The 27,681-nt window shown below is 46.0% G+C and overlaps 1 protein-coding gene across 2 annotated transcripts in view; it reads left to right on the top strand.

Moving 5' to 3' along the window:
- Positions 1-13,977: 13,977 nt before the first annotated feature.
- The window catches only part of MGAT4B (alpha-1,3-mannosyl-glycoprotein 4-beta-N-acetylglucosaminyltransferase B), a 444,527-nt gene continuing 430,823 nt past the window's right edge, over positions 13,978-27,681 (top strand). Inside the window, exon 1 of one of the 2 annotated variants that reach the window (XM_044281108.1) lies at positions 13,978-14,257. In XM_044281108.1, coding sequence (XP_044137043.1) covers positions 14,161-14,257 — 97 coding nt within the window. In that variant the 5' untranslated portion in view covers positions 13,978-14,160. Of the gene's footprint in view, positions 14,258-14,710; positions 14,733-27,681 lie in introns of those variants that run through there. The other variant, XM_044281109.1, reaches the window with a different exon arrangement.

The following is a 27,681-nucleotide window of genomic DNA, read 5'->3' as shown; positions in this document are numbered from 1 at the left end:
ATCTGTTTTTTTCCGGATTACACCGGAGAGATGGATCCGGCATTTCAATGCAATAGTCATACGGATCAGGATGCTGATCCGTCTGACAAATGCCATCAGTTTGCGTCCGTATTGCCGGATCTGGTGGGAAGCTCTGGCGCCGGTACAGCCTGCTGGAATCCTCTGCCACAAGTGTGAAAGTACCCTGTGGGGATTTGCTTTAGTAGACAGGCTAGCAGACGCAGTATAGCGGCAACCACAAAGTCTTTAACTTAAACAGTTCAGTGTTTTATTCACACATAAGGAAAAACAAAAAGTGACGTTTTGCAGTCTAGGTGTCCACTCCATGAAAAGTCCATAGAACAAAAACCTTCACCTGGTTTGTAGTTTCTCCACCTGTGGTCCACAGCAGGCTTTAGGAGCCTGTTTCTCAGCATGCAGCTCCCAGCCCTTTTGCACGGCACAAGTTTTCAGATTCCAAAAACACACAGGGACTGACAGCGCTCCAGTGTCAGAAAGGAGTAATCCACACCCAACTGAAACTGCTGGCTGGGTTTGATATAGGCCAGTAAAGAGCCGGCCTGGAGCGTGGGGAGAGGCTCCCACCCAGCACTTTGGGTACTCCCAGTAAGAGCCGGCCCAGATTAGCTTACAGCCATACTAATATAGCAACGTGTCAACCAGCACTAGCTGCCACTGACAATTGAAAATACCGGCTTTTACTTCACCGAGGCCAGAAACCTTGGGGACACATACCTTCCGTCAACGACGGACCCTTGCGCGTTCCTACAACCCTTAAGAAACATGTGAGAAATCCGCCGGCGCTGTTTGCTTTGGTATCCGTTACCTAGCTGACAGTTTCGGAACATCTGCTGCAGGGCATGCTGGGAGTTTTCTCCAGAATTACAGGGGCTCTTAGGCATCACTGGAAAGCACAATTGCACTGAATGAAAAGTGCGAGGTAGGACTGGTCTCCTGTGATGTTCTGAACAGTCACATCCTGTGTACTGTAAATTGTCTTCTTCTCTGTCCAACTCTTCATCTTGTTATTATAACTGTATCCTGCATGATAAGCAGCCGTCATGTGCCCAGTGCCAACTCATCAAAGCCCTTTCCTGTGAAATCGCATGCAACTGTCCAGAAAGCTGGTGTTACCTTACTAGATTTCTTCTCTTACAAGCAAGAGTACATGTATTGAGTACAAGTATTGCACTGGCGTATTGCTTGGACATGGCAGTTTTCCATTTTCCTAACAAATATTCTTCCAAAAAGGCTTGCTCCGAATTAAATCTGGCCTTTCCTGACTCAAGCCAAGTTTCTCCATCTTTTGTTGACATACTAAGGCTTGTAAGTGTTCCGCCAGCACTGTGGACTTGCGGTAGCATGGATCCGACAGGCTGTTCCCCCACCGAAACAACCTGCTGGAAAAGGCTACTGAAAGTGTGAAAGTAGCCTAAGTAACTGGCTCAGTGATAGAAAACAGAGGGTGTTTATTAACCACTTCAGCCCCGCTAGCTGAAACCCCCTTCATGACCAGAGCACTTTTTACACTTCGGCACTACACTCCTTTCATCGTTTATCGCTCGGTCATGCAACTTACCACCCAAATGAATTTTACCTCCTTTTCTTCTCACTAATAGAGCTTTCATTTGGTGGTATTTTATTGCTGCTGACATTTTTACTTTTTTTGTTATTAATCAAAATGTAACGATTTTTTTGCAAAAAAATGACATTTTTCACTTTCAGCTGGAAAATTTTGCAAAAAAAACGACATCCATATATAAATTTTTCGCCAAATTTATTGTTCTACATGTCTTTGATAAAAAAAAATGTTTGGGCAAAAAAAAATGGTTTGGGTAAAAGTTATAGCGTTTACACACTATGGTACAAAAATGTGAATTTCCGCTTTTTGACGCAGCTCTGACTTTCTGAGCACCTGTCATGATTCCTGAGGTTCTACAATGCCCAAACAGTAGAAACCCCCCACAAATGACCCCATTTCGGAAAGTAGACACCCTAAGGTATTCGCTGATGGGCATAGTGAGTTCATAGAACATTTTATTTTTTGTCACAAGTTAGCGGAAAATGATGATGATTTTTTTTTTTTTTTTACAAAGTCTCATATTCCACTAACTTGCGACAAAAAATAAAAAATTCTAGGAACTCACCATGCCCCTCACAGAATACCTTGGGGTGTCTTCTTTCCAAAATGGGGTCACTTGTGGTGTAGTTATACTGCCCTGGCAATTTAGGGGCCCATATGTGTGAGAAGTACTTTGCAATCAAAATGTGTAAAAAATGACCGGTGAAATCCGAAAGGTGCACTTTGGAATATGTGCCCCTTTGCCCACCTTGGCATCAAAAAAGTGTCACACATCTGGTATCGCCGTACTCAGGAGAAGTTGGGGAATGTGTTTTGGGGTGTCATTTTACATATACCCATGCTGGGTGAGAGAAATATCTTGGCAAAAGACAACTTTTCCCATTTTTTTATACAAAGTTGGCATTTGACCAAGATGTTTATCTCACCCAGCATAGGTATATGTAAAATGACACCCCAAAACACATTCCCCAACTTCTCCTGAGTACGGCGATACCAGATGTGTGACACTTTTTTGCAGCCTAGATGCGCAAAGGTGCCCAAATTCCTTTTAGGAGGGCATTTTTAGACATTTGGATCCCAGACTTCTTCTCACGCTTTAGGGCCCCTAAAAAGCCAGGGCAGTATAAATACCCCACATGTGACCCCACTTTGGAAAGGAGACACCCCAAGGTATCCAATGAGGGGCCTGGCAAGTTCATCGAAAAAAATAATAATCCGCATAAGTTAGCGGAATTTTTTTTTTGTTTGTTTTTTCTCACAAAGTCTCACTTTCCGCTAACTTAGGACAAAAATGTAAATCTTTCATGGACTCAATATGCCCCTCAGCAAATACCTTGGGGTGTCTTCTTTCCAAAATGGGGTCAGTTGTGGGGTGTTTGTACTGCCCTGGCATTTGAGGGTCTCCGCAATCATTACATGTATGGCCAGCATTAGGAGTTTCTGCTATTCTCCTTATATTGAGCATACAGGTAATGAGATTTTTTTTTCCGTTCAGCCTCTGGGCTGAAAGAAAAAAATGAACGGCACAGATTTCTTCATTCGCATCGATCAATGTGTATGAAAAAATCTCTGCCAAAAAAAAAAAAGGAGGGGAAAGGCGTCTGCCAGGACATAGGAGCTCCGCCCAACATCCATACCCACTTAGCTCGTATGCCCTGGCAAACCAGATTTCTCCATTCACATCAATCATTGCCGGGATTTTTTATTTTTTTATATATATACAAAGTGTTTGCCAAAGCATAGGAACGCCGCCTCCTCCTCGTATGCCTCGGCAAACGTATCTGTTACTGCAGAGGAGAAAATCTCGTCTTGCAGCGCCGCATACACCGACTTGCGTGTAATCTGACAGCAGCGCAATGCTTCTGTCAGAATGCACATCAGTGCTGCAGCTAGTAGATCGGTTGGTCCACCTGGAAGGTAAAACCAGGCCGCAACGCAATAATTTTATTAACTTTGGAACAGAACATGTAAACTTTAACTTTTTGAACTAAACATTAACGTGTTTGCTTACTGGTGTTTTTTTTTTTTTTTTTTACCTTTATAGAACAAACCTCTCCTTCCCCATGGGTCAATGTGCAAAGCGCAAATCGCCCAAAGATGTGGCGAAGTGCGTTATGCACTTTGTCCCAGGTGAAAGGAGACGTTTGCAGCAGCAGTGAGTGAATGGGCCCTAATAGCCCTGTGTGCCTGTCCTGGTGAGATGATCCCTATGCTAGGTGTACCTGTGTGTGGTACTTCCGGAAACACTCCCCTAAGCATAGGGCAGGGTGGTCAGGACAGTCAGGACAGAAATAGCGGGTGTCACGCCTTATTCCACTCCTGCTACAGACACAACATCTTTTTCGGGGTGACGGGTGGGTTGAGGTACCAGCAACGACATTGGGGAAATGTCGCTCATGTAGACGGCTAACTACACTGGTGGATGGGGCCATGGAACCTCCTGGGTACAGGAGGTTCTCGATGATCTCTTCCTGAAATTTGAGGAAGGATCCAGTTCTCCCAGCCTTACTGTAGAGAACAAAACTATTGTACAGAGCCAATTGAATTAAATATACAGACACCTTCTTATACCAGCGTCTGGTGCGTCGGGAAACTAAATACGGAGACAACATCTGGTCATTGAAGTCGACCCCTCCCATGTGGAGGTTATAGTCGTGGACTGAGAGGGGCTTTTCAATGACACGGGTTGCTCGCTCAATTTGTATTGTCGTGTCTGCGTGAATGGAGGAGAGCATGTAAACGTCACGCTTGTCTCTCCATTTCACCGCGAGCAGTTCTTTGTTACACAGTGCGGCCCTCTGCCCCCTTGCAAGACGGGTGCTAACGAGCCGTTGGGGGAAGCCCGCACGACTAGTTCGCGCGGTACCACAGGCGCCAATCCGTTCTAGAAACAAATGCCTAAAGAGGGCCACACTTGTGTAAAAATTGTCCACATAAAGATGGTACCCCTTGCCGAATAAGGGTGACACCAAGTCCCAGACTATCTTCCCACTGCTCCCCAGGTAGTCAGGGCAACCGACCGGCTCCAGGGTCTGATCTTTTCCCTCATAGACACGAAATTTGTGTGTATAGCCTGTGGCCCTTTCACAGAGCTTATACAATTTGACCACATACCGGCGCGCTTGCTTGGGATGTATTGTTTGAAGCCAAGGCGCCCGGTAAAATGTATAAGGGACTCGTCTACGCAGATGTTTTGCTCTGGGGTATACATATCTGCAAATTTCAGGTTGAAATAGTCTATGAGGGGCCGAATTTTGTGGAGCCGGTCAAAAGCAGGGTGGCCTCTGGGACGGGAGGTGCTGTTATCACTAAAGTGCAGGAAACGCAGGATGGTCTCAAATCGTGTCCTGGACATAGCAGCAGAGAACATGGGCATGTGATGAATTGGGTTTGTGGACCAATATGACCGCAATTCATGCTTTTTAGTTAGACCCATGTTGAGGAGGAGGCCCAAAAAAGTTTTAATTTCGGAAACTTGGACTGGTTTCCACCGGAAAGGCTGGGCATAAAAGCTTCCCGGGTTAGCGGTTATAAATTGTGTGGCATACCGGTTTGTCTCTGCCACAACTAAGTCTAAGAGCTCCGCAGTCAAGAACAGCTCAAAAAATCCCAGGGCCGAACCGATCTGAGCTGTCTCAACCCGAACTCCAGACTGGGCGGTGAAAGGGGGAACTACAGGTGCGGCTGAAATTGGGGACTGCCAATCAGGGTTTGCCAGCACCTCTGGGATTCTAGGGGCTCTACGGGCACGTCTTTGCGGTGGCTGCGACGGGGTCACTACTGCACGTGCCACCGTACCAGCTTCAACTGCCCTTCTGGTGCTCGCTACTTCACCATGTTCTATGGCAGTGCTGGTACTAGGTCCAGGAAGGGCTGGGCTGCTGGTGTATGCCTCACCACGTAATCCGACAGCACCAGCCCCACTCTGCTGCTCTTGAAGTGGATCCTGCGCAACCTGCGGTCTAGCGACACGGGGCCGGGTACGCCTGGTGCTATCAGGGACCTCAGCCTCCTCGTCCGAACTTTGGGTCAGAGAGCCACTGCTTTCTACAGGTTCGTATTCTGACCCGCTAGATTCATCAGATGAGGGTTCCCACTCCTCATCCGACTGGGTCAGAAGCCTGTAGGCCTCTTCAGAAGAATACCCCCTGTTTGACATGTGGGCAACTAAATTTAGGGGTATTCCCTGAGACTACCCAAGAAAAAAAAAAGCAAGCCTGTCTTACAAATGGGAGGCTAGCGAAGTACCGGAGGCCGCTGCGGTTGATAAAAAATATCAAAACAGATTTTTTTATCGCCGCAGTGCGTGTAAAGTGAATGTGCAGCGATCCAAAAAAAATATTTTTTTTTGTCACTGCAGTGGGGCGGGCGTGGGCGAACGCACGTGTGGGCGACCGATCAGGCCTGATCGGGCAAACACTGCGTTTTGGGTGGAGGGAGAACTAAAGTGACACTAATACAATTATAGATCTGACCGTGATCAGTTTTGATCACTTCCAGATACTATAAAAGTACAAATGCTGATTAGCGATACGCTAATCAGCGAATAACGGACTGCGGTGCGGTGGGCTGGGCGCTAACTGATCCCTAAACTACCTAACCAAGGGGCCTAAACTATACCTAAAACCTAACGGTCAATACCAGTGAAAAAAAAAAAGTGACAGTTTGCACTGATCACTTTTTTCCTTTCACTAGTGATTGACAGGGGCGATCAAAGGGGTGATCAAAGGGTTAATAGGGGTGATCTGGGGGCTAAGTGTGGTGTAGTGGGTACTCACAGTGATGTGTGCTCCTCTGCTGGACCAACCGACCAAAAGAAGGAGCAGAGGAGCACAGCAGCCATATAACCCCATCATATTTACTAATATGATGGGTTATCTGGCTGCTGATTGTTTTTTTTAAAAATCAGCAACCTGCCAGCCAATGATCGTGGCCGGCAGGTTGCTGACGAAATACTTTGCTACGAAATGCCGGCCCGCGATGCGCATGCGCGGGCCGGCTGTGACGAAATCTCGCGAGATGACGCGCCAATGCGTCCCGGAGGAACAATTCAACCACCTCCCGGACGCATCGGCGCGTTAGGCGGTCGGGAGGTGGTTAAAGGGGTTGTCCGAGTTATGAAAAAAAATATATAGCACTGTAAATCTTATCGGCAGCAATATATAACTAAGCTAAGCAAGTTTTAGGCAAAACAATCTATATTATATATCCTTATTTCCCTGGTTCTCTTCTGGCCCTTTGTTTACCTGCAATCTCTGCCTCTCCTCCTGCTCTGCAAAGGGAGTGAATACAATTGCTGCCCTGAGTGACATGTCTGCCTGCTGGGAGACTCAGAAATATGTTGTATGTGTAGGACTACAAGTCCCAGCTGTATAATGACACTGCTGATACACACAGGATCTTCCCCCTACCTGTTCTCGTGCAATGCTCTACAGAACTCATCTGTCAGCTCCTGGTCCCAGCATTTGTCTCCTCACTGCCTCCAGCTGCTCGGTAAAGCATCAGCCCTGAGTCTGTGCAGCTGAAGGGGTTAAGAATCCAGGGAGAGAGGGCAGTGAAGGGGGGGCGTGACCAGCACAGTGACAGTCTGGTGTACAGACTCATATCAGATCTCTCAGATGCCAGAGACATCATAGGTCTCAAACGGATGTACAGCTACTAACCGTTTGACATAGTGGTATGTGGTGAGAGATGCCCTTTAAAGCCTCAGTATCTATCACTCTGAGGCCAATCTATTTAAAAAAGGGTCTGACAGCTGTCTTTTTTCTATCTCCCATAGAGAATACTATGCATATTTTGCTGGGATGTGAGCAATTTATCTAAATCATCCAGTTTACATACATTAGATTTCTACCATTGGATCTTTTGTATATGTCTTCAGTAAGTTCTGACCAGTGGTGGCTGAGAAAACTAGGACTTCTTCTTATGGGCCTCAAAGGTAATGACAGGCACACTGAAAACGTTTTTTTGCTAAAGTTAACCCATTCCCGACTGCCCACTGGATATATACTGTATGTCCTATCTGCACATACCCCGTGTAGATAGCACAGATATAAATGGTCAGACAGCATTTTAATCCAAGTGCTGATCAGCAATCTAGCAGGAGCAGGTCGGGTCCCGGCTGTCAGACACAGCAGGGACTCTGAGGAGAAGACAGGAGCTAAACTGTAATTTTTTTATGTTGCCCTTAAGTTTCCGAAAAGGGGTCATGGTGAGGATGGGCTGTAGGTGGGGCCGTTGGCCTTGGCATATTTCTCATGATTTACGACTGGAGTAGATTTCTGGTGCCCAGTCTTCCGGTGGATGCAGTTAATTTATAAGGAGGCCTGCGTCTTGTCATAATTAAAAGCTTCCCTTGGTGGCACAGGCCCCATGAAGAGCAGCATAGCACACACCGGTCTTCCAGGCATCTCAAGTCTCCCGGACTTTCAGGGAGTCTCCCGCTATTAGATAGCGGCTCCCTGACACCCGCATGTGAAACAATATATCCCGGAAAGGTTTACTCGCAGTAAACCTTTCCGGCAAAACTGTAGCAGTGTCCCCTTCTCGGTGCGTGCGCACAGTGCAAGAAGAAGCCGATTCCAGCAGTCCGCAACGGCGCATCAGGCTGAGCCTGTGCGCACGCGCTGGATCTCAAAGCGGGAGGGAGAGTAGAAGGCGGCGCTGGGCACGAACGGCGATGCGTGCGGCCGGGCACCATGCATCCACAGACCTCCCCTGCTTGGGCACCTTAATGATTGACAGGTTAGTAAAACCTGTTTTTCCGCAGAATAAAGCCACAAATAGCTTTTATAAGGCCACCTTAGAAATCTGAATGCTACCCTGGACATGAGCATATGTATAGCTCACAGGGCTTATAGGTGGTGACAGAATCCCTTTAATCATATACATAAATATGATAATTTGGGGCAGGGTAATGAGCCCAGTTCTCCACACCATAGAGCAAAGTGTGCAGATACTGCATATGTTTGGAAAACCTCCCGGAAATGAGTTTTTGCAGGTTGGGATGTCTGGTCTTCATAAATCAGGGCCTTAGTTTTCATTCTTGCCAGTGTGCACCAGAGAAGAGTCCAGCACTGCCAGGAAAGAGTCTGGCTTATTCATGAGTTCTCCTTCTCTCTGCCACCTGCGGATGATTGAAAGTTCTCTCCTTCATCAGGTTTATCCCTAGGAGAGAACTGTCATCAGTAGGTGAGCACGGAGAAGGGGCGATGCTGGACTCTTCCCTGGCAGTGTGGGACTCTCTTCTGATGCACGCTGCCAAGATTAACCTGTAAATTATCAGCAGTAATTTTACAGATAAGTGACAAAGCACTGATTTTAGCATGCCTCTCATTATTTTATGCTGCCATCAGTGAGGGAGACATAACGGATGGGACAGGTTCCTTCTAAACCTCAAAATAAGTCTGACACTTCTGTAGAAAAATGTAGACTGTATTCCATACTGCTAGGCGATGCCATAAAGGTCAGGTAGGTTTAGCTCCCACCTTTGGTACCCGCTCCTATCTCCAGAAGGGGGCCCTGGGTGAACATGGCCATGTGTGGCACTCTCTCCATTCTCTGCCATGGGACTTCAGAAGATATCCAAACCAGCGCTCAGCTATTTTCAGTATTCCCATAGCGGTCGAAGGTGGGTGGAATGGGAAATGGGAACTTGGAATTAACCCTTTAAGATAAACCATGATGGAAAACAGCACATACAGTATACTTTTCTGGTGACTTTTTACTTATCTAAAGATAGCAATAAGACTGACCAGCTACACATAGCGAGGTACTCTCATACAAAGACTGGTTTCAGTGCTACTGCAGTGGGACGCTTACAGGAAAAAGGTCTCTTTGTGATTGTAGAAATGCACATGACGGGAGTAAAACCCCAGAAATCATGACCCCAGCATGAGAGCTGAGATGACGCAAGTGCATGGCTGTAAAGATGTATTCCCACTCGGTGTAATGTACAAACTCCATTACAGCATATCCTCGGAGCATACTGCAAGTGCCTCAGATGGAATAGCTCCTTAACCCCTTCTACCCCGGGCCAATTTTCACCTTCCTGCGCAGACCATTTTTGTAAATCTGACATGTGTCACTTTATGTAGTAATAACTTTGGAACTCTTTTTGTTATCCAAGCCATTCTGAGATTGTTTTCTCGTGACACATTGTTCTCCACAACAGTGGGAAATCTGAGTCGATATATTTTACCTTTATTTATAAAAAATCCCAAATTTATCCAAAAATTTTCTAAATTTCATTTTCTCTGCTTTTAAGACAGATAGTGATACCTCATAAAATAGTTATTACTTTACATTTCCCATATGTCTACTATGTTGGCATAATTTTATATATATATTTTTTTTCATGTTAGATAGATTAGAACCGGGATCAGAAACCTTCGGCACGCCAGCGGCTGTGAAACTACAACTCCCAGCATGCACACTTAACTTGGCTGTTCTTGTAACTTCCACAGAAGTGAAAGTAGGATTCTGGGAGTTTTAGTTTCAGAACAGCTGGAGTTCTGGAGGTTGCTGATCCCTGGATTAGAATTTTAGATTCAATTTTTAACATTTTTAAGAAAATTTCTTCTTTTTTAAGGAGACGTCACTTTGTGGGGCTTACGTAATAGAAACCACCCATAAATGACCCCATTGTAGAAACCACACCCCTCAAGTTATTCAAATATGAGTTTACAAACGTTGTTAACCCTTAAAGGTGTTCCACAAGAATTAAAAAAAAATAGAGGAGAAATTTCAACATTTCACTTTTTTGCAGATTTTCTATTTTTAACAATTTTTCCTGTAAGGCAGCAACAGTTAACAGCAAAACTGTAGTTTACAGAAATATCCAATATGTGATTGTAAACTGCTGTATGAGCACACGGCAGGGCGCAGAAGGGAAGGAGCAACATATGGATTTTGGACAGCAGATTTCTCTGGAATAATTTTAAGTTGCCATATCGCATTTAAAGACTCTTTGATACACCCCTACAGTAGAAACTCCCATTTTTGAAACAACAGGATAAGGTAACAGTTTTATTGGTACCTTATTTTGGGGTATATATGATTTTTAATTGCTTGATATTAAGTTTTTTCTGAGGCAAGGAAACAAAAAAATTGGCTGTTCTGGCGCCATTGTTATTTTTTACAGCATTCACCTGGCAGGACAGTTTATGTGTTTTTTTTATAGAGCAGGTTGTTATGGGCGAGACAATACCAAATATGTCTATTTTTATTGTTTTGCTTTAGTTTTATATAATAAATCATTTTTTAAAAAAAATCATGTTTTTGTGTCCCCATTTTCTGAAAGCCATATTTTTATAAATTTTCTGCCAATCGTCTTGTGTAGGGGCTCAAGAGTTGACGTTTTTATTGGTAACACTTTTTGGGGGAAAGATGACCAAGTCAGGGGGTAGGTCATGTGATATTTTTATAGAGCCGCTCATTATGGACGTAGGAATACCTAATTGGTCTATTTTTTTTTTTTTCAGTTTTACACAATAGCATTTTTGAAAAAATAAAAAATAAATTGTGTCTCCATTTTCTAAAAGCCATATATATATATATATATTTTTTTTTTACTTTTCTGCCGATCGTTGAGGGGCTAATTTTTTTGCAGGAAGATTTGACATTTTAATTGGTACCATTTTTGGGTACATACGATTTTTTTGACTGTTCAATATTACACTTTTTTGGGGCAACGCGACCCAAAAATTGCTGATTTAGCACAGTTTTTATTATAATTCCTCGCGTTCACCTGAGGGGATAAAACGTGATATTTTTATAGAGCTGCTATTTACGGATGCAGCAATATCTAATATATCTATTTCTATTTATTCATTTTTTATTAAGGGAAGGGGAAACTTTTTTTTACTACAAACTTGTATTTTTATAAAAATCTTTTTTTATTTTACTTTTTTTTTTCACTTTATATTTTTGTCCCAGTACATGGACTTCAACATTTTAGGGTCTGATTCTTGTTTCAATGCAAATGGTGCACCCGCAAAACGTGGATACGGGCCGCGCCATTCCACATTTTGCGGAATGGAAAGACCGGCCCCTAAAAAACAGACCTATCCTTGTCCGTAATAAGGACAATAATAGGACATGTTCTATTTTTTGGGAGAACGGCCACGTGGACGTGGAATGCACACAGAGTCATTTCTCCTTTTTTTTTGCCCCATTGAAGTGAATGGTTCCACATACAGGCAACAAAAAAATGGAATGACCACGGAAAAAAAAAAAGTTTGTGTGCATGAGCCCTAATCCTGTGATTATATAGTACACTGTAGTACATCTGTATTGCAGTCAAGAGAAACAAGTTGATAACACGGCTCTCACCTGCTCCTTCTATGCTATGAGCACAGAAGATAAACCGTACTTGGATGTAGGTAACTTGAAATCCAAAACAGAAAATGAACATCCAGCTCAATTTCGCAAAGGTTTAACGGTTAAAAATTAAACATCCAGTCCAACTAGTCTTATTCTAGAGAAATTATATCACTATATTGCATAGCATTATTGCTGCAATATCAGATCCAATCCTTTGTTAAGTCTCTTAGGCTGGTGGCTGTCCAACTGAAAAATCCAGAAGGATTCCCTGTTGAGAAGTTTCCTCCTGCGATCACCTCCTCTGACGGATGCTTTAACCCTCTTAATCCCTTTTTTTTCCATCTTCAACGATAAATTTAATTTACAGGTATCAGGGGTGTCGATGGGGGCTAAGTTCTCTCCCTCCATAGCCAATATTTTTATGGCATGGTGGGAGAGGGGCTTTCTCCTAATCGACACCCATCCATATTGGGATTGTGTAAGGTAGTATGGTCGCTACATCGATGACCTGTTATTTATTTGGTCTGGTGGTGTGGCGGCCATATAACCTTTTACCCAATACCTCAATTCCTGTGTGGGGACTATTTCCTTTAGTGTTCATCATGGACCACATGAGGTGTTTTTTATTTATTTATTTTTGCGCTCAGTTGTGTCTTCAGCATGTCATAAGTAAGGGCTTTTATACCTAATATCCCGAAACATGTAGACTAAGACTGGTTGGACTGGATGTTTAATTTTCAACTGTGCTAATAAAGTACCGTTGAACCTTTGCGAAATTGAGCTGGATGTTCATTTTCTGTTTTGGATCTGCATTGCAGTGTATTGTGCCTAGAGCTTCATCCATGGCTTGATAGGAGTACTAAGATGCCAGACTTGGGATCATTCACTCACGACTACTTAGGCCTCCTTCTGACTACTCAAAATCCATGGTCGCTATCGACAGTAGCCACTAACAGATTAAATGTCCAGGCTGGGAGTTATTTCCGATCCTGGCTGTTGAAGGTGGGCCGCTTTGTGCAATCTCTGCACCTGTCACATACATGTATGTCAAGTCATATGAAGGGTTAAGGACCCTTTTTACAAAGGTGTAGCGACTGCTGCACTTTGTTAGCAGTTTCTTGTTAAAGGATCCTTCTAAGGGCTCATGCACACGACCGTATGTATTTTGCGGTCCCCAAAAAACGGATCCGGAATGGAACAGCTGGCCCTTCATAGAACAGTACTAGGACATGTTCATATTTTTTTTTTTTTTTTACAGAACGGCAATATGGACATAAGTAAACGGAATGCACACGTAGTAACTTCCGTTTTTATTTTGCGGACCCATTGAAGTGAATGGTTCAACATACGGTCCACAAAAAAACAAAAACGGAACGGACACAGAAAGAAAATATGTTTGTGTGCATGAGCCCTAAGTAGTAGGGAATGTCTTATACTGCTGGGTTCTATCAGCTCCAGTACATGCCGATGAGCCCCCATATTCATGAGCTCACGGCTCAGGAGCTCATGAATATAGAGCTCATGAATATGGGGGCCCATTGGCATGCTCTGTAGCAGTTCAATACAGGATTTCAGCAAAATGGCTGTCAATTAAAGAAAATGACCCAGCATTTCCCTAGGGCACCATAAAACTGGTGATAGATTCTCTTTAAGTGGACAACCCCTTTAAGCACTTTTTTCATTTTTGTGTGCAAAGCTGAGACTGATATTCCCATAATGACTGAACCGATTGGCTTCAGTGCACTGGAGGCTTCGCAGGAAAACCAGTGCAGCTAAAAGGGGCAGTTGCCTATAGCTACCAATCAGATGCCTCCTCTCATGTACTCACCTGCTACAGCTATAATGAACGCTGGCATTTCATTGGCTGTTTCCCTCTGCACTGGCTGTACATTATACTGACTGCCTTACGGTACAGTCTGTGGAGCCGCCGCTATTATACACGGTGCTGCGTGCAGAACACCACCAGGCACCCACAATTGTTTTCACTAGAGTCGTCTCCGGAGCTGGATGACGTCACGCGGCGCGTGCCCGCGGCCGCCACCCCCGTCGAGCGCGTCACTCTGGTACCGGGCGCGCGCGTGTGTGCTGCGCTCTTGTGGCCGGCTGTGTCTTCTCTGTCAGCCGTCGCTCCCGGGAGCTGTGTATCGCTACACGCCAGGAATAGAGAGAGAAAGGGGTACACCGGACACCTTCCTCCCCCGACCCCCGGACATGCAGCCGCCCCCGCCCAGGCTGAGGAGCAGCAGGAGGAGGAGATGAGGCTCCGCAATGGCACTTTCTTGACTCTGCTCGCCTTCTGCCTCTGCATCTTTCTCTCCCTGTCCTGGTACACGGCATTCAGCGGGCAGAAAGGTGAGCTCTCGCCCTCAGGGACCCCCATGCTGTGGTTCACTTCGCCAAGGTCACTGTATGCTATGTGCTTGGCAGATGTGCCCAGCTGTCATGTCACAGGGGTGCTGGCTATGTACCAGGTGAAAGTCATGGCACTCCTGCCCCTGGTACTGAGAACACCCATTTGGCAATGCCCACCTGGTAACTATGTGGTAGTATTGGTTATGCCCAAATGGTAATGATGGCACACCCTGGGATGTGACAGGGCTGCTTTAGTACAAGGGTGATTTATCCAGGTACGCTTCTTCTCTGATGTCTGTGCCCGGCGGGCGATGATGGCACGCTGTGCTGCATGTGACAAGTTCTGGGTTGAAATATCCTGGGTGTGTGACAGAAGTAGCAGAGGTACTCAGTGATTCCTGATGTCTCTCTGAGGTACGAAAAGAGGACTGGCAGTGCCCAGCTGGTTGTGATGATGCCTCCTGGCACATGACAGGTAATGGGTATACACATGGCCTGTCACCAGAGTGCTATGTTTATGTGTTCAAACTGGTTTCTATCAGGCATGTCACGGCAGTATTTGCTATGCCCAGGTGGCATGACATGGACATTATTTTTTGGGAATAGCAGTGTCAAAGTGCTAGTGATGCTAACCAGCTGCCACGTGACATTCTGGTAACACTGACCCCTCACTAGCATGTGGCAGGGGTGTGGGCCATTCAGATTATGGTGGAGTCACCACTGCCACGATTAATGGAATTGAAGCACGTGCCCACCTTTTAATACCTTGTAAATATATTACATTACCTGTACTGATCCTTTCTGTATTATAGTCCATAGCTGTTCTGTACTTGGCATTGGAAACAGTCAGCAAGTTGTCAGACGCACCCCTAACACTCTCCTATTATGTAGTTGGGCAGGCATGGTGCCCATACACACTTTCAATAAGCAGTTGCTGAACGCTGGTTTGTCCCACAGCTTTTCCACCCGACACCCCCATTCATGTGTATGTGTTGTCAGAGGGGAGGAAACCTCTGGTGGCAACATATCTTCTGTGGGAACAGAACAATTCGACATTGACATTCTGTTTATATGTGTAAATGATGGTATCACCGAAAACGATGGGTTTGGCCAACTTTTTACTTATGTCTATGGAGTCGTCTTGTATAAAATTGCGGTAAAGCCTGAGGAGGACTTCCCAGAATGCAAATTATGGGCGCAATGTTTGGGTTGACATGGAGCCTGCAAGCAATTCTGGGAGATTTCAGCTGTGAAGCCTGCAGAATTAGTCCTGTACCTCTGGACTATGATACAGCCTGTAGCTCCATATCGGTGTGCGGTAAGTAAGGCGTTTACAAAGGTATTTAAAGGTGTGTATCCATTTAAAGGGATAGTCCCCTCTTGTAAAGTAATGGCATGTCTCTAGGGTGATTGGTGGGGGTCCGACTTCTGGGTTTCCACCTATCCTGAGAATGAAGGAGTCACAGTGCCACTTTTAGGGCTTGTTCACACGACTGTATGGCTTTTTCAGTGTTTTGCGGGTCGTTTTCAACGGATCAGTTTTTCAGTTTTTTGTTTCAGTAGTGTTTCCGGTTCCGTTCCGTTTTTCCATATGGCATATACAAAATACAGTAATTACATAGAAAAAATTGGGTTGGGCATAACATTTCCAATAGAGGGTTCCACATGAACAGATACGGAAGACATACGGCGTACATTCCGTATATGTTCCGTTTTTTTGTGGACCCATTGACTTGAATGGAGCCACGCAACGTGATTTGCGGGCAATAATAGGATATGTTCTATCTTTGAACGGAAATACGGAAATGGAATGCATACAGTACATTTCCTTTTTTTTTTGTTGTTGCGGAACCATTAAAATGAATGGTTCCGTATACGGAATTCAAAAAATGGCCCGTATACGGAACGCAAAAAAACGTTCATGTGAACGAGCCCTTAGCCACGTGTTGTGCGGTGGACCAAAGCACTGCCACATTCAAGTGAATGGGAGTGCAGGAAAACTCTAGGAGAAAATGCAGCTCTAAGGGGAAATTTAGCATAAAAAAGTCATAAAACCCTTTCCAATGCCATTGCAACTTTTTTTAGTTGCAGTTGGCATTTTATGCTACTTTTGCCAGTCTTAAGAAAAGGGGGCGTGGTGAGGACAGAATGTGGGCGGAGTCATTGGCCCCAGCTCAGTCAGCATTATGTACACCAGATGGCTGAAATCTATGGCAGCTCCCAGTTTGGCGCATGGAGAGCTGGAGGCACCTCGTCCTAAATGCAGGCCCCATGAAGACTGGCGTAGCACACAGCCGTCTTGATAAATAAATGCGCTGTGGCAGCTTCATTCTTAGGGTCACTGGAAACTCTGGACTCCTCACCATTCATGGTGTGATGGCATTTCCTAGGGACATTCCCTTTATATGGCCCGATGTAGCAAGCGATTGTCGGGAAGGAAGCGTTCTTTCATCAGTGGAGGTGGCCGCAGTATTTACATGCACAGATCTCCTCCACAGTATGGGGAGCAGTGATTGCTCGTCCTCATACAGAATCAATGCCAGGAGCAGAGGCTGTTTAGACGCTTAAAGAGGGGATTACCCGATGAGCGTTTTGCTCATTCATCAGATTATCGGCGGCACCTTTACACCGCCAGATTATCGTTCCTATGAAAGCTCATTACTGATAATCTTCCTGAACATCGGGCAGACGGCAATACCCTTTAATGTTAACAGAGATTGGTACCTTGGTTTTCCTAAATTCCCGGTTATTTTGGACCTTGGCAGCTTCCTCCAAGATTGAGAGTAGTGCCGAGTTTATCTGAAGTGAGATGTTGGCATAATTCATGAGCCATCATTCTTCCTTTGGATTGCTGAAAAAGTGGCACTCTTTAGGGTGGCATCCACCAGCCAGGTGAAGTGGGCATGAGTGTGGCATCACCCACTATTCTCTGCCTCCTTGTCGTTATTCCCAGTTTGCAGGCCGCTGCCCCATGGACTATGTTTTTACAGCTTCATTCTGGGGTCAGACTTTGTTTCTTAAAAGCAGGCGCAGTTATTGTGCCCAGAAGTACGGGGGCACATGCCATCGGATTGCTGAACTAGATCCTGTATAACAGAAGCTGCTGCGGCGGTTCCTGCATGCTCACTGTCATGCGTCAGCGCTCTAGCAACAGCCTCTCATTCATTGATTGCAGTATCACAACCCTTATCATCTTCTCAAGTCCAGAAGCAGGCGGCTTCAGCTTCCATCTATACCGGGACTTGACAAACCCCAGTGCAGATGCTGTATATAGGGGCGCTGTGTCCCGGGACTGTTCTCGTATTATCGCCCTTCTTGAATGTTGCTTGCGTTCAGATGAGCCGGGGTTGTAGCACTGTGGGTAATGTGTTCTTCTCAGCAGGCTCCAGCAATGTGGAAGTGTTAGGTTGGTTCTCTCTTTTGTTACATTGTTGCATTTACTATGCATACAACATAAAAGAAGGTGATATGCCTCCCGCTCTGTAGGGTCCCTTCCTGGTTTTCTTCATGGGAAATATTCAGAAACTGTGAAGGTGACCTTTAAAGGGAACCTGACACCGGTTTACCCTGTAAACCATTCCTACTATGCTGTATTACTTGTAAATGGCTTCACAAGTGCCACATACCTGAGCAAATGACGACATAGAAACTTCTCTATTGTATGCCCATGTATCCATAACCGACACCGCAGACCTCTCCGAGATGAGAATGAGAAGGAACCCAGTGCCCGTAACAGGGAACTCACAGTGGTGGCCCTATACTGCAGTAAACCAGCACATGTGGATTGTGAACATCGTGCCCACAGGTGGTAGAGCGTTTATTTTCATTCTGCGCATGCGCCGCTCCTGATCAAACTGGATTTGGCAAGTCCTACGTATGCTGTAGGAGGAGTCATCCATATCAGGGCCGGCTCCAGGTTCAGGTGGGTCCTTGGGCGTTAAAGTCTAACTGGGCCCCCCTACACAGTGATAACTCTCTGGGTACAGATAATGTAGTAGATATCACCTGCAGTCCTATGTAACAGCACAGATAACACAGTCATGGCTATCTGAGTACAGAAAATATAGTCGATATCACCTGCAGTCCTATGTAAAACCACAGATGACACTAGTGCTGATAATGTGGTAGTGTTACCTGCAGTCCTATGTAAAACCACAGATAACACTAGTGTAGATTATGTGTTAGTGTTACCTACATCCTTAGTGTGCCTCGCTGTGTCTCTCCCATGGACTCCATGCTGACGGCGCTTCCTCCTCTTCCATCTTCTTCTTTTTGCCCGAACGTCCTGATGCAGCTGGGTCAAGGCATAGGAACACCGTGGGCAGGGTGATAGTGACACACAGAGAGAGACACACACACACACACACACACACACACACACACACAGGGAGACACACACACACACACAGGGAGACACACACACACACACAGGGAGACACACACACACACACACACACACACACACACAGGGAGACACACACACACACACACACACACAGGGAGACACACACACACACACACACACAGGGAGAGAGACAGACACACACACACACAGGGAGAGAGACAGACACACACACACACAGGGAGAGAGACAGACACACACACAGGGAGAGAGAGAGAGACAGACACACACACACAGGGAGACACACACACACACACAGGGAGAGAGACAGACACACACACACACAGGGAGAGAGACAGACACACACACACACAGGGAGAGAGAGAGAGACAGACACACACACACAGGGAGAGAGAGAGAGAGACAGACACACACACACACACACACACAGGGAGAGAGACAGACACACACACACACACAGGGAGAGAGACAGACACACACAGGGAGAGAGACAGACACACACACAGGGAGAGAGACACACACACACAGGGAGAGACACACACACACACGGAGACAGACACACACACACAGGGAGAGAGAGACACACACACAGGGAGAGAGAGACACACACACAGGGAGAGAGAGACACACACACAGGGAGAGAGACACACACACACACACACATGGAGAGAGACAGACCACACAGGGAGAGAGAGACACACACACACACACGGAGACAGACACACACACACACACAGGGAGAGAAAGACACACACACAGGGAGAGAGACACACACACACAGGAGAGAGACACACACACAAACACAGGGAGAGAGACACACACACACAGGGAGAGAGACAGACACACACAGGGAGAGACACACACACACACACACACGGAGACAGACACACACACACACAGGGAGAGAGAGACACACACACACAGGGAGAGAGACACACACACACAGGGAGAGACACACACACAGGGAGAGAGACAGACACACACACACACACGGAGACAGACACACACACACACACACACACACACACACACACACACGGAGAGAGAGACACACACAGGGAGAGAGAGACACACACACACAGGGAGAGAGACACACACACACACACACACACAGGGAGAGAGACACACACACACAGGGAGAGAGACACACACACACAGGGAGAGAGACACACACACAGGGAGAGAGACACACACACACAGGGAGAGAGACACACACACACAGGAGAGAGACCACACACACAGGGAGAGAGACAGACACACACGCACACACAGGGAGAGAGACAGACACACACACACACAGGGAGAGAGACACACACACACAGGGAGAGAGACAGACACACACACACACAGGGAGAGAGACAGACACACACACACACACAGGGAGAGAGACAGACACACACACACACACAGGGAGAGAGACAGACACACACACACACACAGGGAGAGAGACAGACACACACACACACAGGGAGAGAGACAGACACACACACACACACACAGGGAGAGAGACAGACACACACACACACACAGGGAGAGAGACAGACACACACACACACAGGGAGAAGAGACAGACCACAACACACACACGACAGGGAGAGAGACAGACACACACAACACACACAGGGAGAGAGACAGACACACACACACACACACAGGGATGAGAGACAGACACACACACACAGGGAGAGAGACAGACACACACACACACACAGGGAGAGAGACAGACACACACACACACACAGGGAGAGAGACAGACACACACACAAGGGAGAGAGACCAGACACACACACACACACAGGTGAGAGAGACAGCACACACACACACACAGGGAGAGAGGACAGACACACACACACACACACAGGGAGAGAGACAGACACAGACACACACACCAGGGAGAGAGACAGACACACACACACCACACAGGGAGAGAGACAGTACAACCACACACACACAGGGAGAGAGACAGACACACACACACACACAGGGAGAGAGACAGACACACACACACACACACAGGGAGAGAGACAGACACACACACACACACAGGGAGAGAGACAGACACACACACACACACAGGGAGAGAGACAGACACACACACACACACACACAGGGAGAGAGACAGACACACACACACACACAGGGAGAGAGACAGACACACACACACACACACAGGGAGAGAGACCGACACACACACACACAGGGAGAGAGACACACACACAGGGAGAGAGACACACACACACAGGGAGAGAGACACCACACACAGGGAGAGAGACACACACACACACAGGGAGAGAGAGACACACACACACACACACACACACACAGGGAGAGACACACACACACACACAGGGAGAGAGAGAGAGACACACACACACACACAGGGAGAGAAGGAGAGACACACACACACAGGGAAGAGAGAGACACACACACACAGGGAGAGAGACACACACACACACACAGGGAGAGAGACACACACACACACACACGGAGAGAGAGACACACACAGGGAGAGAGACACACACACACACACACAGGGAGAGAGACACACACACACACACAGGGAGAGACACACACACACAGGGAGACACACACACACACAGGGAGAGAGACACACACACACACACAGGGAGAGACACACACACACACACACACACAGGGAGAGAGAGACACACACACAGGGAGAGAGAGACACACACACACAGGGAGAGAGACACACACACACAGGGAGAGAGAGACACACACACACAGGGAGAGACACACACACACACACACACAGGGAGACACACACACACACAGGGAGAGAGAGACACACACACACAGGGAGAGAGACACACACAGGGAGAGACACACACACACACAGGGAGAGAGACACAGACACACAAGGAGAGAGACACACACACACACAGGGAGACACACACAGGGAGAGACACACACACACACAGGGAGAGACACACACACACACACACGGAGACACACACACACACACACACACAGGGAGACACACACACACACAGGGAGAGACACACACAGAGGGAGAGAGGCATACACACAAGGACACACACAGAGGGAGAGAGGCACACACACAAGGACACACACACTGGGACAGTCAAATACACACAGGGACAAATACACATACATATGGACAGACACCTGTGCGATCGTCAACCAATTTCTATCTAATGTGTGTGGCCACCTTTAGGGGACATTAAAAGGGAATTCCACCTTCAGTTATGCTCCAACCTTTTGTTACCTTATAATATGACTCCTACTGATCCCAGTACTGAGGGGACATGGACTGGGGTTTAAAAGAGAATTATCAACATGTACTAGAAGGTGGTCTAAACCGTAACCCATTAGACACTGGCTAGACTGTGTTATGGAGTATAAGCAAAGCCTTAAGGCCTCTTTCACACGGGCTTCGCAGGTGAGGGCAGGATGCCTTCACGGTGCATTGCGGGAAACCCGCAGGAGTAAGCACGCAATTGCAGTCAGTTTTGTCTGCGATTGTGTTCCGATGTTAAGTTTTTTTTTTCTGCGCGAGTGCAATGCGTTTTTCACTGAAGTTTGGGTTTGATGTTCTGTAGATTTTATTATTTTCCATTATAACATAGTTATAAGGGAAAATAATAGCATTCTTTAATACAGAATGCTAAGTATAATGTCAACTGAGGGTTAAAAAATAATAAAAACATATCTCACATTCACTTGATCGTGCAGTCGGCATCGTCTTCTTTCTTCTTCTTTCAGGACCTTTGATGATGTAATTAAAGGTCCTTTTGCAGGTCCCGAAAGAAGAAGAAAGAAGACTATGCCAGCTGCGCGATCAAGTGGATGAGGTAAATTATGTTTTTGTATTTTTTTTTTAACCCCTCAAGGCACATTTTACTAAGCATTCTGTATTAAGAATGGTATTATTTTCCCTTATAACAATCTTATAAGGGAAAATATTACAGTGAATACACTTTAATGGGGTCCTGGGTTGCTCATCCCTATCATCTCCTAGCAACCATGCATGAAAATCGCACCGCATCTGTACTTGCTTGCTGATGCTATGCGATTTTCACACAGCCCCATTCATTTTCTATAGGGCCTGCGTTGCCTGAAAAATGCAGTATATAGAACATGCTGCGATTTTCACGCAACACACAAGTGACGCGTGAAAATCAACACATCTGCACAGCTCCATTAAAGAGAATGGGTCTAGATTCTGTGCGGGTGCAATGCGTTCACCTCACGCATTGCACCCGCACGGAATTCTCGCCCGTGTGAAAGGGGCCTTAGGCCTCATGCACATGGCTGTTGTGCGTCCGTTTCGTGCATTGGGGACCGTAATCTGCAATCTACAATGCCTAAGAAACTAAGGCCGTGAACAAGGGCTATGTTGGACCGAAACATTGGCCAATGACTATTTATGCGGATGGATTAAAATAATGAAATAAAAATAATTAAATAAATAAGAAATCATTACAAAATTTCTTCAGAGTGCCGTGGTTTTCGATCAATACCCAATGCCAGGGCAACGTCTGTGCAGCGGCCGGGACGGATCGAGACCCATTCAACTTGAATAGGTCCGTGATCCGTATGCACCACAAAAAAATAGAACATGTTCTATTTTTTTGCAGTGTGGAGGCACGGCCAAAAACACCACAGAAGCACTCCGTAGTGCTTCCCATCCGTGCTTCTGCACTGCATCTCTGTGATTGCGGACCCATTCAAGTGCCCCGTGTATTGCGGACCCGCCGTATGCGGGTGCACAACAGTCGTGTGCATGAGGCCTTAGACACACATGGGGCAGACAGACACACACAGAGGCAGGCACACACATTATGGCCATCAGAATACACCTGGATCTGTACTATAAAGCCCCATAATTGCACCAGATTCCACTCCACCTGAACCCCACTGCCCCTGTTCTCCACCTGCCCCTCATATATGAGCTCCATATGCTGCTCCCCATGAAGCTCTGTGTACTCCAGGACTGCAGCACATCCTACCTTCCACAAGCTGCTGCAGTTGGGGTTTGTCAGCAATTCCCAAATTTCAGCATGTGACCATGAAGGAGCATGTGACCAGTAACATCACAGACCTCCTTCTAACAACTCCATTCTAGCATAACATCTACCGAAACTCCAACTACCCTGTTCTGAGTCCTGGGACCCTCCACCCCAGCAGTGCACATGGCGAATATTGCGCTGCATTTCTGGGGTAAGCTGCCCTAGAATTCAGAACAGGCAGAACACAGCTGCAGGAGTGAGCGGCACAGTGGACCCCGGCACTTGCCCGGGTGTGCCGGGTACTGACGCCGGCCCTGATCCATATCCAGCACAAACTCATGGGCTGGTTCAGTTGAGAAGAACAGATCTAATTGGCATAGAGCATGGGAATTTTTAGACCTAATTGGGAATATTTGCTAAGATGCCGGTCTTAGTTGTCCCCCCTGCACTGCCGTTGTATACGGCTAATTTAAGACGAGTCATGAATAAGGTGCCTATATGGCAGTCCGTGCGTCTGTCTGAAAAACTATGCTAGCCGTCCCCGGCATGGCTCCCACTCCATCCCCATCCAACCCATCTGTCGTAGTTGCCGCAAAAAGGCCCATGCACCAAAATATTGTTGCATCAGCATTTGTGACTATTTTTTACGCCAAAGGACCTTAATAGCGCCCACTATTCTTGTCTATGCCGCACTGTTGAAGATCAGTAGCCATGTACATTTGTGAAGGTATTTACAAGGGCTACAGCGTGGTGGGAATTTATAGGCATGAAACATGGTGACAGGTTACCTTTAAAGTAAATCTCCAGTTTATGGTGCAAACATACTTTCTGAGATGTTTACGAGAACATAAATGTGGTGGTCTCATAATGCAGGACCCCCTCACAAGGATTGCCATGCTTTACTGGTACCCTTGGCTAGCAGGTTGCTCTGGACTCGGAGTCTCATGTTCCTCAACCAATGGCTTTCCAGCTGGTGGCAACACCAGATCCTGTAGTGCCCTAGTTGCCTCAGGGAGATCATAGCATTGCGAAAACTTGGTACTACCAATGACAAGGTAAGAGGAATTTCACTTGGTCATACATTTAAGAGGCTTTTCCCCTGTTCTGTGTGGCTCCACACCATCTGTTGTACTTGAAAGTGTCTCAGACTTACAGATGTCTGGGAACCCTGTTTGGAGGGATGACAATATCCATGTACAGGTGAAACTCGAAAAATTAGAATATCGTGCAAAGTTCATTTATTTCAGTAATGCTACTTAAAAGGTGAAACTAACATATGAGACTCATTACATGCAAAGTGAGATATTTCAAGCCTTTATTTGGTATAATTTGGATGATTATGGCTTACAGTTTATGAAACCCCAAAGTCTCAATCTCAAGTACCCTTTGCTCAGGGGGTATGGCTTAATTAGCTGACTAGAGTGTCACACTTTGAGCCTAGACTATTGAACCTTTTTACAATATTCAAATTTTAAGTTGCATTACTAAAATAAATGGACTTTTGCACAATATTCTAGTTTTTCGAGTTTCACCTGTATAGTCATGTGTGACTGGGCGCTTTTTGCAGTCCACCGTGGACGAGAACTACTCTGGATTCTTGAATCACCACAAATTTCTTAGTGTAGTTAAAAATAATTTAGTATTTTTTGGACAAATAATAAGCCTTATATTGAAGTTACTTTAAAGCTCTCCATCTTATGTGTTATGAGTTAGCATTTTTGGTGTGGACTACACATCCCAGCATGTGCTGTATACACAACCCCAAATCCCCAAAAAGTTGGGGCGCTGTGTAAAATGTAAATAAAAGTGCAATGCAATAACCTGCAAATCTCACAGAGCCATCTTCTAGTCACACAATGGTAGACGGCCCTGGCCCAACTTTTTGGAAATGCATTGCTGCCATCAAGTTCTAAGTGAGTTATTTTTTTCATGAAATTGTAAAATCTCTCAATGTCACCATCTTGTTCTAGTGTGAATAAAAAGGAAATAATAAACTCTGGCTGTATGAGATTGGTAAATCATTGCATTCTATACAGCCTCTCTACTTCTTCCCCTCAGATTCTTTTGACTGTTACCTGGCTCTAGAAAGTCTATGAGAGAAATGGGAGTATGGGGGTTATATTTTCTGGACCTGAGGTTCTGAAGATGTGTACGTTGACTCATAGTATGTCGAAGGAGAAGAACTAACAAGGTGGTATTATTGCCCAGTGCTTGTACATCATATGTACCCGACAGTCCTAGAGACTTGTTGGCGATGCGGTATGGAACAGGGTATAATGTTGCACATCTACTGGGTTTTCCAGGTTTTGGGATCGCATCCTCCAGATCTATAGGCACTTCTCAGGGGAACATATACCTAATACCCCCTGTTGGCTGATACATGTCAGAGGGGGTAAACCACTGTTAGGCACTTATCTCCCTTGAGAGCAAAAGGATTGGACATGTTGAAATCGAACTGCCTGATCCTTCATTCCTTGAACATCTGCCATTGAGGGGAGAGTTGAGATCCCACCATTCATATTAGATCAGTGATGGCTGACCTCTGGCACTCCAGCTGTGGTGAAACTACGACTCTAAGCATGCTCCATTCATTTCTGTGGAATTCTGAAAACAGCCAAGCACGTGTGCATCTTGGGAGTTTTAGTTTAACCCTAGCTGGAGTGCCGGAGGTTAGCCATAACAGTATTAGATACTGGGCAGGTTGAGTTAAACATGGAGATGTGTGTATTGGATTTCATACTGAGGAATGGTCTGTATATCTGGGAGTTTTGAAGAGCGGGATGAGTCACTGTTGTCCGTCACGCTGACCTGTAATCTGTTCTGGCAGGATGCCTTCTCCATGACAATTGCTCTTCATGTTGTATACACATTGCTGTCACCCTCCCTCCTACAGAAGTGGTATATACAGTATGTGCTGGACTACTGCTGCCGGGAGATATATAGAGCTCAGGCGTGGAGACCTCTGTATGCAGACAGTCCGCAGTGGACACCCTGCAGTAGCAACTAAGAGCAACTCAGTGGGTTTATATTGATGACCTATCCTCCCGATAGGGGACACATTCTTTCTTTTTGCGGAATGGATAAAAGGATTATCCGTGTGGTTTCAACATCTGTATATCCGTTCTGCAAAATTATAGAATATGTCTACAAAATGCGGACCCTGGAACTATTGAAGTCAGGGCGTCCGCAAAACGTCCGCAAAAAAAAATAAAAAATGAAGACCGCACATGCACCAAATCTGCATTTGTAGATCTGCGATTTGCTGACCAGAAAATGGACACGGTTGTGTGCATGAGGCCTTACTGATTTGTCATACTGATGCAGTATGCTCAATCACATACCTGTATTGCAGAACCATATAAGAATCATTTACGGATATGCTGGTGTGAACCAGGCCGTGCATTGGGTGCTAGATTTGCTTTACCGTAAGCGGCATGGATTGGCAGTAAGACTTCACGCCGTTGCTCTTTTCGGCTGTACCATGGCTGCACAGACCCTCAGACACTACATGGGGTCTTGCTCATTTACATAGGGCTACATGTGTTCTCTTGTTTGAGCACAGTTTTTGACAAAAATACATGTTCATAAAATATTGGAGTGGTTTGGCATCCTGTGGTTCAGAGAAATGTTAATGATGCAGAATGCTACCCAGTCCCATGGCACATGGCAGATCTGCCACTCTGGAATGCCACGGTGCACAGGTTTGTGCAGACTGCTGGGTTTTTAGTGTCAGCATATCTGAGCGGTGGACACCTCAGGATTTCCTCCTGATTGTTTTTAGGCTGTGGTTTTCATTTCTGTTAAGTTTTGTGCATTGCCGTTTTAAATGCAAGTAAGCCTTGATTGTGATACTGTAATGCACAGGGAATACATCTACTACTACTACTACTACTACTACTACTACACTTTACCGCCATACAGTGACATGAGCAGAAGAAAATGTTGTCTTATTGATGTAAGTGGGCATATAAGGGTACTTTCACACTTGCGGCAGAGGATTCTGGCAGACAGTTCCGTCGCTGGAACTGCCTGCTAGACCCGGCAATCCAGACGCAAGCGGGTGGCAT

The sequence above is a fragment of the Bufo gargarizans genome, chromosome 2 (genome assembly GCF_014858855.1).
Source record: "Bufo gargarizans isolate SCDJY-AF-19 chromosome 2, ASM1485885v1, whole genome shotgun sequence".
NCBI classification, from domain to species: Eukaryota; Metazoa; Chordata; class Amphibia; order Anura; family Bufonidae; genus Bufo; species Bufo gargarizans.
This window is presented reverse-complemented; position numbering and strand designations above follow the sequence as displayed.